Source organism: Orycteropus afer, unplaced genomic scaffold (genome assembly GCF_000298275.1).
Source record: "Orycteropus afer afer isolate SDZICR_OR568_19922 unplaced genomic scaffold, OryAfe1.0 scaffold00384, whole genome shotgun sequence".
NCBI classification, from domain to species: domain Eukaryota; kingdom Metazoa; phylum Chordata; class Mammalia; order Tubulidentata; family Orycteropodidae; genus Orycteropus; species Orycteropus afer.
This window is the reverse complement of record NW_006921971.1, coordinates 1,117,690-1,131,725: the sequence shown is the minus strand read 5'-3', so window position 1 is coordinate 1,131,725 and position 14,036 is coordinate 1,117,690. Positions and strand designations below refer to the sequence as shown.

General features: G+C 48.6%; 1 protein-coding gene across 1 annotated transcript in view; it reads right to left on the bottom strand.

Moving 5' to 3' along the window:
- LOC103207646 (spermatogenesis- and oogenesis-specific basic helix-loop-helix-containing protein 2-like) overlaps positions 1-14,036 on the bottom strand; it is a 137,454-nt gene that overhangs the window by 85,886 nt on the left and 37,532 nt on the right. The window contains exons 7-8 of the mRNA XM_007953293.1: positions 13,409-13,482; positions 10,571-10,600 (exon numbers count right to left, since the gene is read on the bottom strand). Of these exons, the coding sequence (XP_007951484.1) occupies positions 10,571-10,600; positions 13,409-13,482 (104 nt within the window). The remainder of the gene's footprint in view (positions 1-10,570; positions 10,601-13,408; positions 13,483-14,036) is intronic.

Genomic DNA, 14,036 nt, shown 5'->3' with positions numbered 1-14,036 from the left:
AGGGTTTCCCAGACTGTCAATCTTCACAGAAGCAAAGCCCAAACCACACCCACTGCCGTGGAGTCCATTCTGACCCACAGCGCCCCTAAAGGACAGAGTGGAACTGCACCACAGGGTCTCCAAGGCTGTCAGTCTTTACAGAAGCAAAGCCCAAACCACACACTGATTTCCAACAAGGGCGCTAAGTCCGTCCAATGGGAAGGAAGAGTCCTTCGATAAACAGTGCTGCGAAAAGTGAATTCCACATGTGCGAGAGTGACCCAGGATCCAATTCTCACATCATATTATACAAAACCCAACTCAGAGAGGATCCATGGCTTTGATCTGGAGAGTAAAAGCACAGAATTCATGGAAGGGAACATACAAACGAAGCTCTGGGGTCTGGTTCTCTGTGTGGGACCAAATAACGCAGCAAAAACCTGAACAGCAAACACAGCACGGATACAGGGGCCTTGGAAAACGACATACTTCGGTTCATCCGATCCATCAAAGAGTGAAGAGGCAGCCACAGAACAATCTGTCCAATAAAGGTCTAATGTCCAAAATTTATAAAATGCTTCTACAGCTTAACAAATACAAGACAACCCAATCAAAACATGGGTGAAGGACTTAGACATTTCACCAAAGAGACCACTGAAGTGAACAACAAACTCATAAAAAACTCTCAAAGTCATTATCCACTGTTGTTGTTGTTGTTATGTGCCGTTGAGTCGGACCCGACTCATAGCGACCCCTCCTTGGGTTTCCGAGGCAGTATCACTACGGAAGTAGATTGCCCCAGGGAGATGCAAATCAAAACCATGAGCCATCATTTCACCCCCTCCCCCCATTAAAATGGCAAAGATCCCCAATATAGGTAATACTAGATGCCGGTGAGGCTGTGGGGAAACAAGAACCCTCATGCATTGCTGGTGGGCCTGGAAGCTGGTCTGGCCACTGTGGGTAAACAGTTGGGCAGTTCCTCAAAATACTGAATGGGAATTACCACATGAGCCAGGATTCACACACCTGGGTACGTAACCCGAAGCCCTGAGGGCAGTGACCTGGCCTGACACGTGTACACCAATCTTCACTGCAGCCATAGCCAGCACAGCCCCAGAGTGGAAACGAACCAAGCACCCAACAGCAGGGAAATGGTTAAGCCAAACGGAGTCTATACACACAATGGCATGTTACTGGACCATGAAGAGGAATGGAGCACTCATGTCACAGCAGGAGGAAGCTTGAGGACACGGTGTTCAGTGAAACGAGCTGATACAAAAGGACAAATGCCATGTGATCCCATGTGAAATAAGCATGTGCAAAGAAACTGTAAGTAATTAGTGATTGCCGGGGCTGGGAGCCTCCGCTCGCCTGTCAGTTTGTCACACTGCAGTGGCCTGTGTGCTGCTGTGAGGCTGGAGGCTAGGCCACCGTATTTCAAATGCCAGCAGGGTCACCCTTGGTGGACGGGTTTCAGTGGAGCTTGAGACTGAGACAGACTCAGAGGAAGGAAGAGGCTGTCCACTTCTCAAAGAACTACTGGCCAGTGAAAGCTTTATGAACAGCCATGAAACACTGTCTGACATATGACTGGACAACTTTATGAATAGCCCTAACACTGACCAGTGCCGGAAGATGAGCCCTTCAGGTCGGAAGGCACTCAAGATACAACTCAGGAAGAGCTGCCTCCTCAGAGTAGAGCTACCTTAATGACATGCATGGAGTAAATCTTTCAGGACCTCCATTTGCTGACTCCGCATGGGAAGAAACAGCTGCAAACATCCATCAGTAACTGGAACATGGAATGTACAAAATATGATCTACGAAAATTGGAAGTTGTAAAAAACGAAATGGAATGCATAAAGATTGATATCCTAGGCATTAGGGAGCTGAAAGGGAAATTTGGTCATTTTGAACCAGACAACCATATGATCTACTAAGCTGGGCATGACAAATTGAAGAGAAATGGTGTGGTATTCATCATCACAAAGCATGCTGCAAGATCTATCCTGACGTACGGTGCTGCCAGTGATAGAATAATATCCAAACGCCTATAAGGAAGACTAGTTAATACTACTATTATTCAAATTTATGCACCAACCACCAAAGCCAAAGCCAAAGAAATTGAAGATTTTTGCCAACTTCTGCAGTCTGAAATTAACCAAACATGAAACCAAGATGTGCTAATTATCACTGGTGATTGGAATGCAAAAGGTGGAAACAAAGAAGAATCACCCGATAGCTGGAAAATATGGCCTTCGTAATAGAAATGATGCCAGAGATCACATGATAGAATTTTGCAACACCAATGACTTATTCATTGCAAATACCTTTTTCAACAACATAAATGGCAGCTATACACGTGGACTTCACCAGATGGCACACAGGAATCAGAGGGACTACATCTGTGCAAAGAGGTGATGGAGAAGCTCAGTATCTTCAGCCAAAACCAGGCCAGGAGCTCATTGTGGAACAGACCATCAACTGCTCATATGCAAATTCAACTTGAAGTTGAAGACAATTAAAACAAGACCACGAGAGCCAAAATATGGCCTTGAATATATCCCTCCTGAATTTAGAGACCATCTCAAGAACAGATTTGATGCACTGAACAGCAATGACCAAAAACCAACATCAAGAACGTCATCCACAGCCAAACAAAGTACAGGCATGTGAGTTAAACATTTACCTCAAGTTCTCTCCCTCCCTGGAGAGAACAATCATGGGAGAAGGAAGGGCTGCTTATGCACAGGGAGATAGCTCAGGGTGCAGAAGAGTATGAAGGGATGGACACTGGGAGGAGGTAACTATAGGGAGGAAGTGGGAGGGGAGCTGCTGCATTGTAAATTTTGGTCAATGACATGGGACAAAGTATATGTGAACTGCTGTATGAAAAATGAATTTACTCTGTAAATCTTCACCCAAATCAAAATAAAATTTAAAAAAAAAAAAAGAACGTCATCCATGAAGAAAGCAAGAGGTCATGAAAAAGACAGAAAAGACCAAAATGGATGTTGGAAGACACTATGAAACTTGCCCTTGAATGGAGAGTAGCTAAAGCAAAGGGAATAAATGAAAATATAAAAGAGCTGAACAGAAGATTTCAAAGAACAGCTCAAGAAGACAAAGCCAATTATTATAATGAAATGTGCAAAGACCTGGAGTTAGAAAACCAAAAGGGAAGAACACACTCAGCATTTCTCAAGCTGAAAGAACTGAAGAAAAAAATTCAAACCTTGAGTTGCAATATTGAAAGATTTTCTGGGCAAAATATTGAATGATGTAGGAAACGTTAAAAGAAGATGGAAGGAATACCCTCAGTCACTGTACCAAAAAGAATTGGTTGATGTTCATCCGTTTCAGGAGGTGGGATATGATCAACAACCGATGGTACTGAAGGAAGAAATCAAAGCTGCACTGAAGGCATTGGCAAAAAAAAGAAGGCTCCAGGAATTGATGGAATACCCACTGAGATGTTTCAACAAACGGATGCCACGCTGGAGACACTCACTTGTCTATGCCAAGAAATTTGGAAGACAGCTATGTGGCTAACTGACTGCAAGACAGCCATATTTGTACCCATTCTAAAGAAAGGTGATCCCAAAGAATGTGGAAATTATCAAACAATATAATTAATATCACACTCAAGTAAAATCATGCTGGAGATAATTCAAAAACAGTCGCAGCAATATATTGACACAGAGCTTCCAGAAATGCAAGCTGGACTCAGAAGAGGATGTGGAATGAGGGATATCATTGCTGATGTCAGATGGATCTCGGCTGAAAGCAAAGAATACCAGAAAGATGTATACCTGTGTTTTACTGACTATGTAAAAGCATTAAACTGTGTCAATCATAAAAAATTATGGCTAACATTGAGAATGGGAATTCCAGCACACTGAATTGCGCTCATGAGGAACCTGTACATAGACCAGGAGGCTGTAGTTCAAACAGAACAAGGGGACACTGTATGGTTTAAAATCAGGAAGGGAGTGTGTCAGGGTATGTATGCTGAGCAAATAATCCGAGAAGCTGGACCACATGAAGAACGTGGCGTCAGGATTGGAGGCAGGCTCATTAACCACCTGTGATTCGCAGATGACACAGCTTTGCTTGCTGAAAGTGAGAATAACTTGAAGCACTTACCGCTCACTTCAGAACATGCTGAGCGTGCTCTTCCCCTATGGTTTTCTAACTCCAGGTCTTGGCACATTTCATCAGATTTTAGAGTTTTTTTTATGTCGTGTACCGTGTCTTAGAGTTAGCAGAAAATTGAGCATTTAACCGTCAGTGACGATGGTCAGGTCAGCATCATTACTAGAAGGTGAAGCCAGACTGTCCCACCATGGGGCAATGCCATGGCCGTCCTGTCTCCGGGACATGCCATCGCAGGGTTCCACCACGGTGAGTACTGAGCTGGAGAAGCTGACGTCGTCACTTGGACGGCAGCACGCTGACGTGAGCGTCCGTCAGGGCCGCGTGGGGTCCTCCCCTGACGTCTGCACGCTGCTGCCTCCAGCAGTGATGGGATGTTGCTAGGACAGCAGTCCGAGCCCACCAGAAGGTCCGGGTTCCAGTGTCACCTTCCCTCTTAGAAGCCTGATCCTGGGAAGTCATTTTGCTTTGCCTTGGTTTCTTCATTTGCAGAACTGGGAACATGTCCCTACCTGCTGCCCTGGGGTTCTTGTGGGTGTGAAGGGCACATGGTCCCTGTGTATTCCTTTACTTCTTTATGTCACTGTTTGGCATAGTCGCTTTGGAAAAACAGTCTGGCAGTTCCTCAAAAGGCTAAGAACATACATTCATTTAACACATGGCCCAGCAGTTCCACTCTTTAAGAGAAATGAAAATATACAACCCCACAAATACATGTACATGAATGTTCACAGCCACAGTTTTCAGGAAAGCCTGAAGGTGGAAACAAGCAATATGTCCACCAAGTGATGGATGGAGAGTTGAGATGTGGTATATGCTATGGTGGAATATTACTCAGCACTGAAGAAGAAGTGAAGTGCTGATGCAGGCTTCCACATGTGTAAACCTTGGAGACATTCTGCTAATTGAGAGGAGTCAGACACGAAAGGCCACATACTGATGATGTGTGACTCCATCTGTATCTAATGTCCATCAAGACGGACATGATACTCGTCAAACATAGGGTTTGAGGGCGGGAAGGGGGAGAGACAGCTGAAGGGCACAAGGTTTGTTTTGGGGGTGATGAAAACGTTCTGCAATTGACTGGTGATGGCTGCCCACCCCCTGCTTGTAGAACTTTGTGAATATAGTAACCCACTAAATTGTCCATTTCCAGTCGGTGAACTGCAAAATATGTGGATTATACCCCAGGAAAGTTGTTATCTAAGACAACTTTTAAGAACACATTAAAATTCTAATATGAATTTGTAGGTAAACTTAAATATAATCTGATCACCAAGAATGTGAGCTTAAAAAATAAAATGTGTCAGCAAGCCACTGCTGGTGTGAAAGCTTATTTATTTATTTATTTATTTATTTTGTGTGTGTGATTTGGGTGAAAATTTACAGAGCAAATTCACTGTGAAAGCTTATTTCTGACTTAGATTTTCCAACGAAGAAACTCCCAGAAACTCAACGAAGTCAGAAGAGGAATGAGCAGACAGTTAGGAGCTGGATTCGAAACACTCTGATGTGCTCACGTGCCGTCTATCGGTCCCACTGGGGCCATTCTCTCAGTATCCCAGGGTTTCCTATGTACCACTGTGCATGGCACAGACTACATGTAATCACGACTTTTCCACGCACTGGGAAACAAAGATACCGATGCGATTTGCTTCACTGCAACACCGGCTTTAGCCAGTGGTCTGGGCCTGAACCCGCAACGTCGCCGAGGTCTGCCTGCAGTGGGAACACTACTGGCTGGACATGCTCCCTCCAGGGTGGTTTCCAGAAATTCAAACTCCAAGAACGACTCCCTTCACCAAGGTGGGCACATAAACTGCATGTGTGTTTCCGATCTAGATGGCATTTTCACAAGCAGTCTACACCCGACTGGGGGAATTCAGTGGATTTCTCCGATACTCCGACAGAGCACCTCCTCCACGCTCCTCCCCCACTCCCGGTTTAGTATTCTGAACCCCTCACAGTTTGCCCAAGGAGCCAGGCATCAGGAGGGGTGAAAACATGGCCCAATGCCTTGCAGCACCTGATGCTACGTGGCAGGGCCGCAGGCGGGTAACTGTGGTCCTAGGTGAGAGCCTCACGAGCTGCAGGGTTTGCGCAGCCATTTCACAGGTGTGGGTGATGAGGTGACGGAGGGGCGTGGCTGCGGGGATAAAGAGGTGACAGATGGTCTCATGGAGTCTGATGAGAGCCCAATACTATGGCCCTGGAATACATTCTATGCCTGGAATAAAACGCACCCCCAGGGCCGGGCTCTCAGCCCAATAGTTAACAAGATGTACACGCAGACCACTCACCCCAGGATGACGCACCCACACACTCTATGGGAATACATCCCTCAGAGCAATCGACCACAGGGCACCAGAGGACCAACATTCAAACTGAGGAAATGCAGGACAAACAGGAGCATAAATATGAGGGGCACAGGGGGAGGGTTGCAGGGTAGGGTGGGGAGGAGACCAGGTTAGGGTTGGACACGGTAAATGGGGAGTGAACTAAATGCACACGTAACGCTGAATGTGAAACAAACTCTTAAAAAAAAAGGTGACAGAAAGGACGTGGCTGCAGGGATAAAGAGGTGATGGAAGGGACGTGGATGAGTGGATAAGTGATGGAAGAGATGAGGCTGAGTGGAGGAAGAGGTGACGGAGGGGCGTGGCCGAGCGGATGAAGAGGTGACGGAGGGGCGTGGCCGTGGGGACGAATAGGTGACGGAGGGGCGTGCCCATGGGGAGGAAGAGGTGACGGAGGGGCGTGGCCGTGGGGAGGAAGAGGTGACGGAGGGGCGTGGCCGTGGGGACGAAGAGGTGACGGAGGGGCGTGGCCGTGGGGACGAAGAGGTGACGGAGGGGCGTGGCCGTGGGGACGAAGAGGTGATGGAGGGGCGTGGCCCTGAGGATGAAGAGGTGACGGAGGGGCGTGGCCGTGGGGATGAAGAGGTGACGAGAAGGGAAGTAGCTGAGATCTCCAAAGCTCAGGGCAGAGTGGAGCCATCACCCGAGACAATCCTCAACTCCCAGCCGCTTCCACTGTAGGGCGCTCCTTAGAAGTGAGCATGGTGAGACCTCATCTCCCCTGCTTTGGTCATGTCAGGAGGGACCAGTCCCTGGAGACGGACATCGTGCTTGGTAAAGTGGAGGGCAGGAAGAAGGGGAAGGCCCGCAGCCTGGTGGACTGACAGCGGCCGCGGTGACGGGCTCCGGTACAGCAGGGACTGTGAGGCTGGGGCAGGAGCGGGCAGGGCTTCCTCCTGTTTCACTCTGTCCTGCACACTGTGAGTCGGGACGTGATGGCGTCTGACAACGACCACAATATTTCAGGTCTAAATGTTTAAAAGACTTTGGATTCACAGCTTTGTTTCAAACTTGAGTTTAAACACTGAACACATTCCTTGTTGTTGTCAGGTGCCGTCAAAACACTCGACATACTAGAGCCTGAACTAGCACAAACAAATGGATGACTTCCTACCAGCCAACTAGAAACTGAACATAACAGCTGTGTTCCTCTCAGAGCCTTTCATGGCTGTACCACCGAAAGCCGGCAATCCCACCTCAGGTTTGTGGATGTACCCTAACAACCACAACCCCTGCCATTTATGAGGAAGGCGGAAACAGCAGGCTGAAGGGGCCCTCACAGAAAACTACAAAAACCTTCACAAGCTCACAGGTTTTCAAATAGTATAGCCAGCCTCTCTCTCTACAGGCCCTACATTTCAGGTTTCCTGTTCTCAATTTTGTATTCTTTGAAGCCTAACTCTTTCCTGCAATTAGTTTCAGCTGAGAACCGTCGCCTATACTAAGATGATCCTGAGGAAAGAGGCACCGAGCCTGGGGACAACCAAGATAAAGAAGAAACAAAGTTACCCCTGGCAGCTGGCGGCCCAAGGCCCGAGGCCACCACTGCCATAGTCTCCCCCTCGTGGAGCTGACCTCTGAGGCAGGCGTGGGCAACCGAGGGACGCTTGTCCTGACCAAGGACGGTTTCTATCGCTGAGCAGAAGAACAGAGAAGTCACTGTTGTTACGTGCCGTCGAGTCGGCCTGACTCATAGCGACCCCTCCTCGGGTTTCTGAGGCAGTATCACTATGGGAGTCGACTGCCCAACAGTAACTCATCCCGATAACAAGAAGGAAACATCCGCATTCCCCAAACCCTCCAACCCCTCAGCCCGGGTCCCTTTAAAAGCCCTAACTGCTCCCCAGATCGGGGAGACAGACGTTTTGAAAAGCGACTCTCACTGGCTCCTGGGGTCTGGATCCTCAATCAACCTTTGGCGTCCCCTCTTCAACCTGCTGTGATCACTGGCTCTTTGTGAGACGGGGCGAGGACCTTGTTTGCCTACAATGTGCACAGTCCGACTCTCACGCTGACAAAGGAGCACGCTTCAGGAAGAGGAGCCGCAGTGAGGTTGGTAGCTCTGTCTTATCCGTTTGACTCCCTGAAAATCGTGGTGACCATACACTTTACACGCTGAGCGTCAGAGCTGGAAAGTCAGCGCCGGGATCCCGGCATCACGGGCTGAGCTTCGGGAGCGGGCCCGTCCTCGTCATCTTCTTCACCTGCCCTTTCTTGGCACTCACTGTCTTCTGTGGAACCGAGTGAGACCTCCCCCTGCAATAAAGGAAGTGTGCGCCGTGATTTTTAGCCGCCATTTTGCACAACAAAACCATGACATGCCCCGGGAAGAACAGCACACCCACCCTTTCCCCTGCTCACACCCCTTCACCCGGAAACTGGTCCGTGCAGTTTACAGGCCGGTCGGGGCAGCGATACGTGTGTCCCACACGCCAGCACAGCGGAAGACGCAGCCACAGCTGGTCACCTTGAAGGCCGGGGAGCCGCCGTAGAGGCGCCTGAGAATGGAGGGCTCTGAGTAAAGGACGGGTGGGCTACATCCCTGGGTGCCCATCGCCCTTGGGAATTTGAATTAAAGCTAAGAGAAAACACACACACACACACATACACACAGGTAGACAGCAAAATCTGCAAAAGCTGGAACCTGCGTCAGGTAGAAACCTGTCAGAAGAGGGAAACCCAAATAGCTTCCACTGAAAGCAGCAACAGAAAGTGGTCGGACTGCACCCTGTGAAAGGCGGAAAACGTGCGAGACCTGGAAAAACAACACAGTCCTATTTAGTTCCTGCTCTCGGGGCCTCACAGCGCGGGTGTATCCGTCCACGTTCGGCTCTCGGGGGCCTCACGGTGCAGGCAGGTACGGGCGTATCCATGTACTTCCGGATCTTGGGGGCCTCACGGTGCGGGTGTATCTGTCCACTTCCAGCTCTCGGGGGCCTCACCGCACAGGCACGTCTTGTTTTCTCAGGCTTTACAGACAGTGTGTTTTTCACAAATTGAACGTTTGTGGCAGCCCTCTGTGGAGCAGGTCCACTGATGGCATTTTTCCAACATCGTGAGTCATCACGTGTCCACTCTGTGTCTGTGTCCCATTTTGATTATTCTCACCATATTTCAAACTCTTTCCTCATGCTATTGTACACTTCATGGACTATGTTGTTGTTGTTGTTGTTAGGTGCCATGGAGTTGGCTCCCACTCACAGTGACCCTACATGAAACAGGATGAAACAGTGCCCAGTCTCATGCCAGCCTCACAGTCCCTGCTATACCTGAGCCCATCGGTGCAGCCACTGTGTCAATCCATCTGGTCAAGGGCCTTCCCCTTTTCTGTTGACCCTACATCCCTCTCCAGAGAATGGTCCCTTCTGACAACACGACCAAAGTAGGTGAGACGAAGTCTGGCCATTCTCACTTCCAAGAAGCATCCCAGCTGCATTTCCTCCAGGACAGATCTGTTAGTTCTTTTAGCAGTCCACGGTACTTTCAGCATTCTTCACCAACACCCCAACTCAAAAGCATCAACTCTTCTTTGATCTTCCTTGTTCATTGTCCAGCTCTCACATGCATATGAGACAACTGAAAATACATGGCTTGGGTCAGGCATAACTTAAGTCTTAAAGGAGACGTCTTTGCTCTTCAGCACTTGACAAAGGTCTTTTGCAGCACATTTGCCCAGTGCAATACATTGTTTGATTTCTTGACTACTACATCCGTGGGTGTTGATTGTGGAACCAAGTAATATGAAGTCTTGCACAACTCCAATCCTTTCTCCCATGATCACGATGCTGCTCACTGGTCCAGTTCTGAGGATTTTTGCTTCCTTCATGTTCAGGTGCAATCCGTACTGCAGACTATAGTTTTTGATCTTCATCAGTAAGTGTTTCAAGTCATATTCACTTTCAGCAAGCAAAGCTGTGTTGTCTGCATATCACTGGTTGTTAATGAATCTTCAATCCTGATGCCACATTCTTCTTCATAGAGTCCACCTTCTCGGATTATCTGCTCAGCATACCGATTCAGTAAGTATGGTGAAAGGATACAACATGACACACTCTCTTCCTGGTATTAAACCACACAGTGGCCCCCAGTTCTGTTTGAACAACAGCCTCCTGGTCTATGTACTAGCTCCTCATGAGTACAAGGAAGTGTTCTGGCATTCCCATTCTTCCCGATGCTATCCACAATTTGTTATGATCCAAACAGTTGAACGCTTCTGCACAGTCAGTAAAACACAAGTAAACACCTCTCTGGGATTCTCTGCTTTCAGCGAAACATTGCCCAGCCCTGCACGGTACAATCATTACCTTGCTTGAGCACACTGTTGCAGCCACTGTGTCAATCCACTTCCTTGAAGGTCTTCCCCTTTTCACTCTACTTTACCAAGCATGATGAGATTAAAAAAAATGCACTGTGGTTGAGTTGTATCCAACGCATAGCAACCCCTCCTTGGGTTTCCCAGGCAGTATCACTACGGAAGTAGATTGCCCAACCTTCCTTCCGAGGAGAGGCTGGTGTGTTTGAACCGCCAGCCTTCTGGTTAGCAGTCAAGTGCCTTAGGGACCACGCCACCACCAGAGCTCCGATGATGAGCCTGGAAGTGGTGTAATCACCTCCATGGTGGACTGTGCCGTGAGCAGATAATTAGCTGAGGAGCTGCTGTCTTAGGGGTGTGGCCTGCTTGCAGAGTATGTGGAAAGGATCCTGCATCTGGCTTGCCATCAGCTCCAGTTCATGGACTTGAACCAGTGGCCTGTCAATCCTGGGATCGTTACCTTCGCAGACTGTGAACCAACAAGGACTTGTCAGCCTCAGCAGCCAACAGCCCGCTATACTGCCTGCCAATCGCAAGTCCGTCAGCCCCTATACCTGCATGAGTTAAAGCAGCCTCCAGCTTGTTCCAGTTGGCCTGGTACAAGAGTCAGAGCTGAAGCCCAAGGTCGAGGGGCCCCTACTCAGCCCCGAGAGCCAGCACTCTGAACTCCGATGTCTAGCCTCCTAAACTGTAGGAGAATAAATTTCCCCATATGGAATACATACCACATATGATATTTGTTACTGCAGCCCTAGAGAAACAGAGACAGTAAATCATTGTAACTTAATGCATTCATGACTGTTTAGGGAAGAATACACTTTTTTTTTTCTTTCATTTTTGTCATCATTATTTAATTTTTAAATACCCTTTTATTGTGTTTTTGGTGCAGCTCTACACAGCAGCTTGGGTGCTTGGGTTACCACGTGCCACTTTAACAGATATATCCCAAATGGATGCTTAAACAGGAGTTTATTCTCTCACAGTTTGGAGGCTAGAAGTCTGAGTTCACAGTGCCAGGCTCCAGGGGCTGGCTGAAAGCCCCTCGACCTTGGGCTTCGGCTCTGCCTCCTGCCCCCGGCCACTGAAGCTGGAGGTGTCTTTTCACTCAGGCAGCTGCCGGCTGCTGAGGCTGACAAGCCCGAGGTCGAGAAATAAAATGGCACAGTCCCAATGTTACCAAACCACATGGCAGGCCATTAATTCAAGTCCATTGAAAGTCCCAAGATCGGCAGAGCATGGCAGGCTGCTGAACAATGACATGGTTACGTGCAGGGTTGAAGCGTACCATAAGCTAGAGACCATTCCCAAAGCTGTTTCTTATACACGGGAAGCAGACCACATCCCTAAAGCAGCTACTTAGCTGCTTGTGGTAGGTCCCATCATGGAGCCGACTGCTAGTCTCATCACGGGGAATAACTACCACCAGCTGCCCAGCCACTCACCCAGGCCCAGCCAAGTAGACACACAAACTGAACCACCACATTGGATTTCCATTCAGCAACTTCCACACAAGTTGTCCGGTGAGGTCACACTCTTTGCACTGCGTGAATGTTCTCATTGTTTCTGTTCTGGTTGCTCTGTTTCCAGGAATCTAGTTTCCCTGCCCTTGCCTTGTCTTTGTTCTGAAGTCACTGTAATTTTGCACCATTTGGGATCATGTAGGTGATTTCTTTTTAAAGGAGCCCAGTGCTTACGGCTGACATTCGTTATTTCTTTTTTAGCCAATCTGTTATGAGCTACAAGGGGCCCTCAGGGGTGAGCTGCGACTCAAGGTTTTCACAGTGTCTCTGGGTGACAGTCTCCGGGAGTCCTCCAGTGTCAGCCAGTCCAGTAAGTCTGTTTCCTTTAGGTTTTGTCCCACAGGAAAGAACACCCTTATACTCGTCCAGTTAACCAGCCCAGTGTCGCTGCTCCATAAAGCTCAACGAAAGGAACTTGCCACGTGGCAGACACGCCGAGTAACGCTTGCTCTGCCCTGTATTCGAAAAGCTTCCAGTTAATTCATATTTTCTTTAATTTTCACAGTGTTAACTTTATCAATGTGTATCTTCACGTTGGACATCCATCCTACAGACATAAGGTTACACACGACAAGGATTGCCTCTGTATTCTTCTGTACTTAGTCCAGGACCAGAAAAATTTATGTGCACAACCAACCAACCTAAGAAACTCATAAAATACTACCGTTTTTCTGGGCCCATACTAAATTGTTCTGTTTACGCAGAAAGACATGGTGCCAACTACACTGTCCGCATTTATTTCAGTGGCTGCTGAAATCAACACACATTTCTTCACTGAGAGGTTAAGGCCAATGACTTACCTGCACTTTTACTGCTCTTAGTGATGTCATTTTAATCCCTCTCTGGGGAGGGAACTGTTTTGGCTTAAAGAGTAAGAGCTTACCATGTTTGAGAACCACAAACGTTTCTGGGTTCTAGGAAAACAATAAAGTCACTGAATGACAACAGACCAGTCCTCCAAGTTGGTTTATGCTGTGGCTACAGCGCTGACACGTCCAGCCGCCCAGACACAACAAACAGCGGCCTCCTCAGGGCTGCGCCTACAAACAGAACTCCCGGAAAGGAGACACAGCGGCACTTACGTTTTCATCACATTCTCCTTCACTCTGGGCAGTTGCTCCATCTGCCTTCTAGAGCCCGGATGGGAGCCAGTTACCTGAAAAACAGCAGTGTCAGTCTGTGTCTCACACCATGACAGGTGCGGGGACGATTCGGAAGGGCCAGTTCAGTAGACACTTCATAGCCAGGCCCCCAGCAGCCCGTGCAGAAAGCAGGAGGGGGAGTGGGGGACCCAGGCTCTAACCACACCCCCAGGAAACGGTACAGAGAGGTGGAGGGGGAGTGGGGCTCTAACCAGGCCCCCAGGAGCCTGTACAGAGAGATGGAGGGGAAGTGGGGGACCCAGCCTCTCCAGTATGGTCAGGCTTCTCCAGATTCTGGAACACTCTCTCTTAAGCCCCACAATCCCTACCATTGTGTAAGTAAGTATAAAGGAAACTGTGAAACAAACCCCCTGTGGGGTACAGACCACAGAGACTCTGAAACAAACCCCCTGTGGGGTACAGACCACAGAGACCCTGAAACAAACCCCCGGGGGGTATGACCACAGAGACCGTGAAACAAACCCCCGGGGGGTACGGACCACAGAGACCCTGAAACAAACCCCCGGGGGGTACGGACCACAGAGACCCTGAAACAAACCCCCGGGGG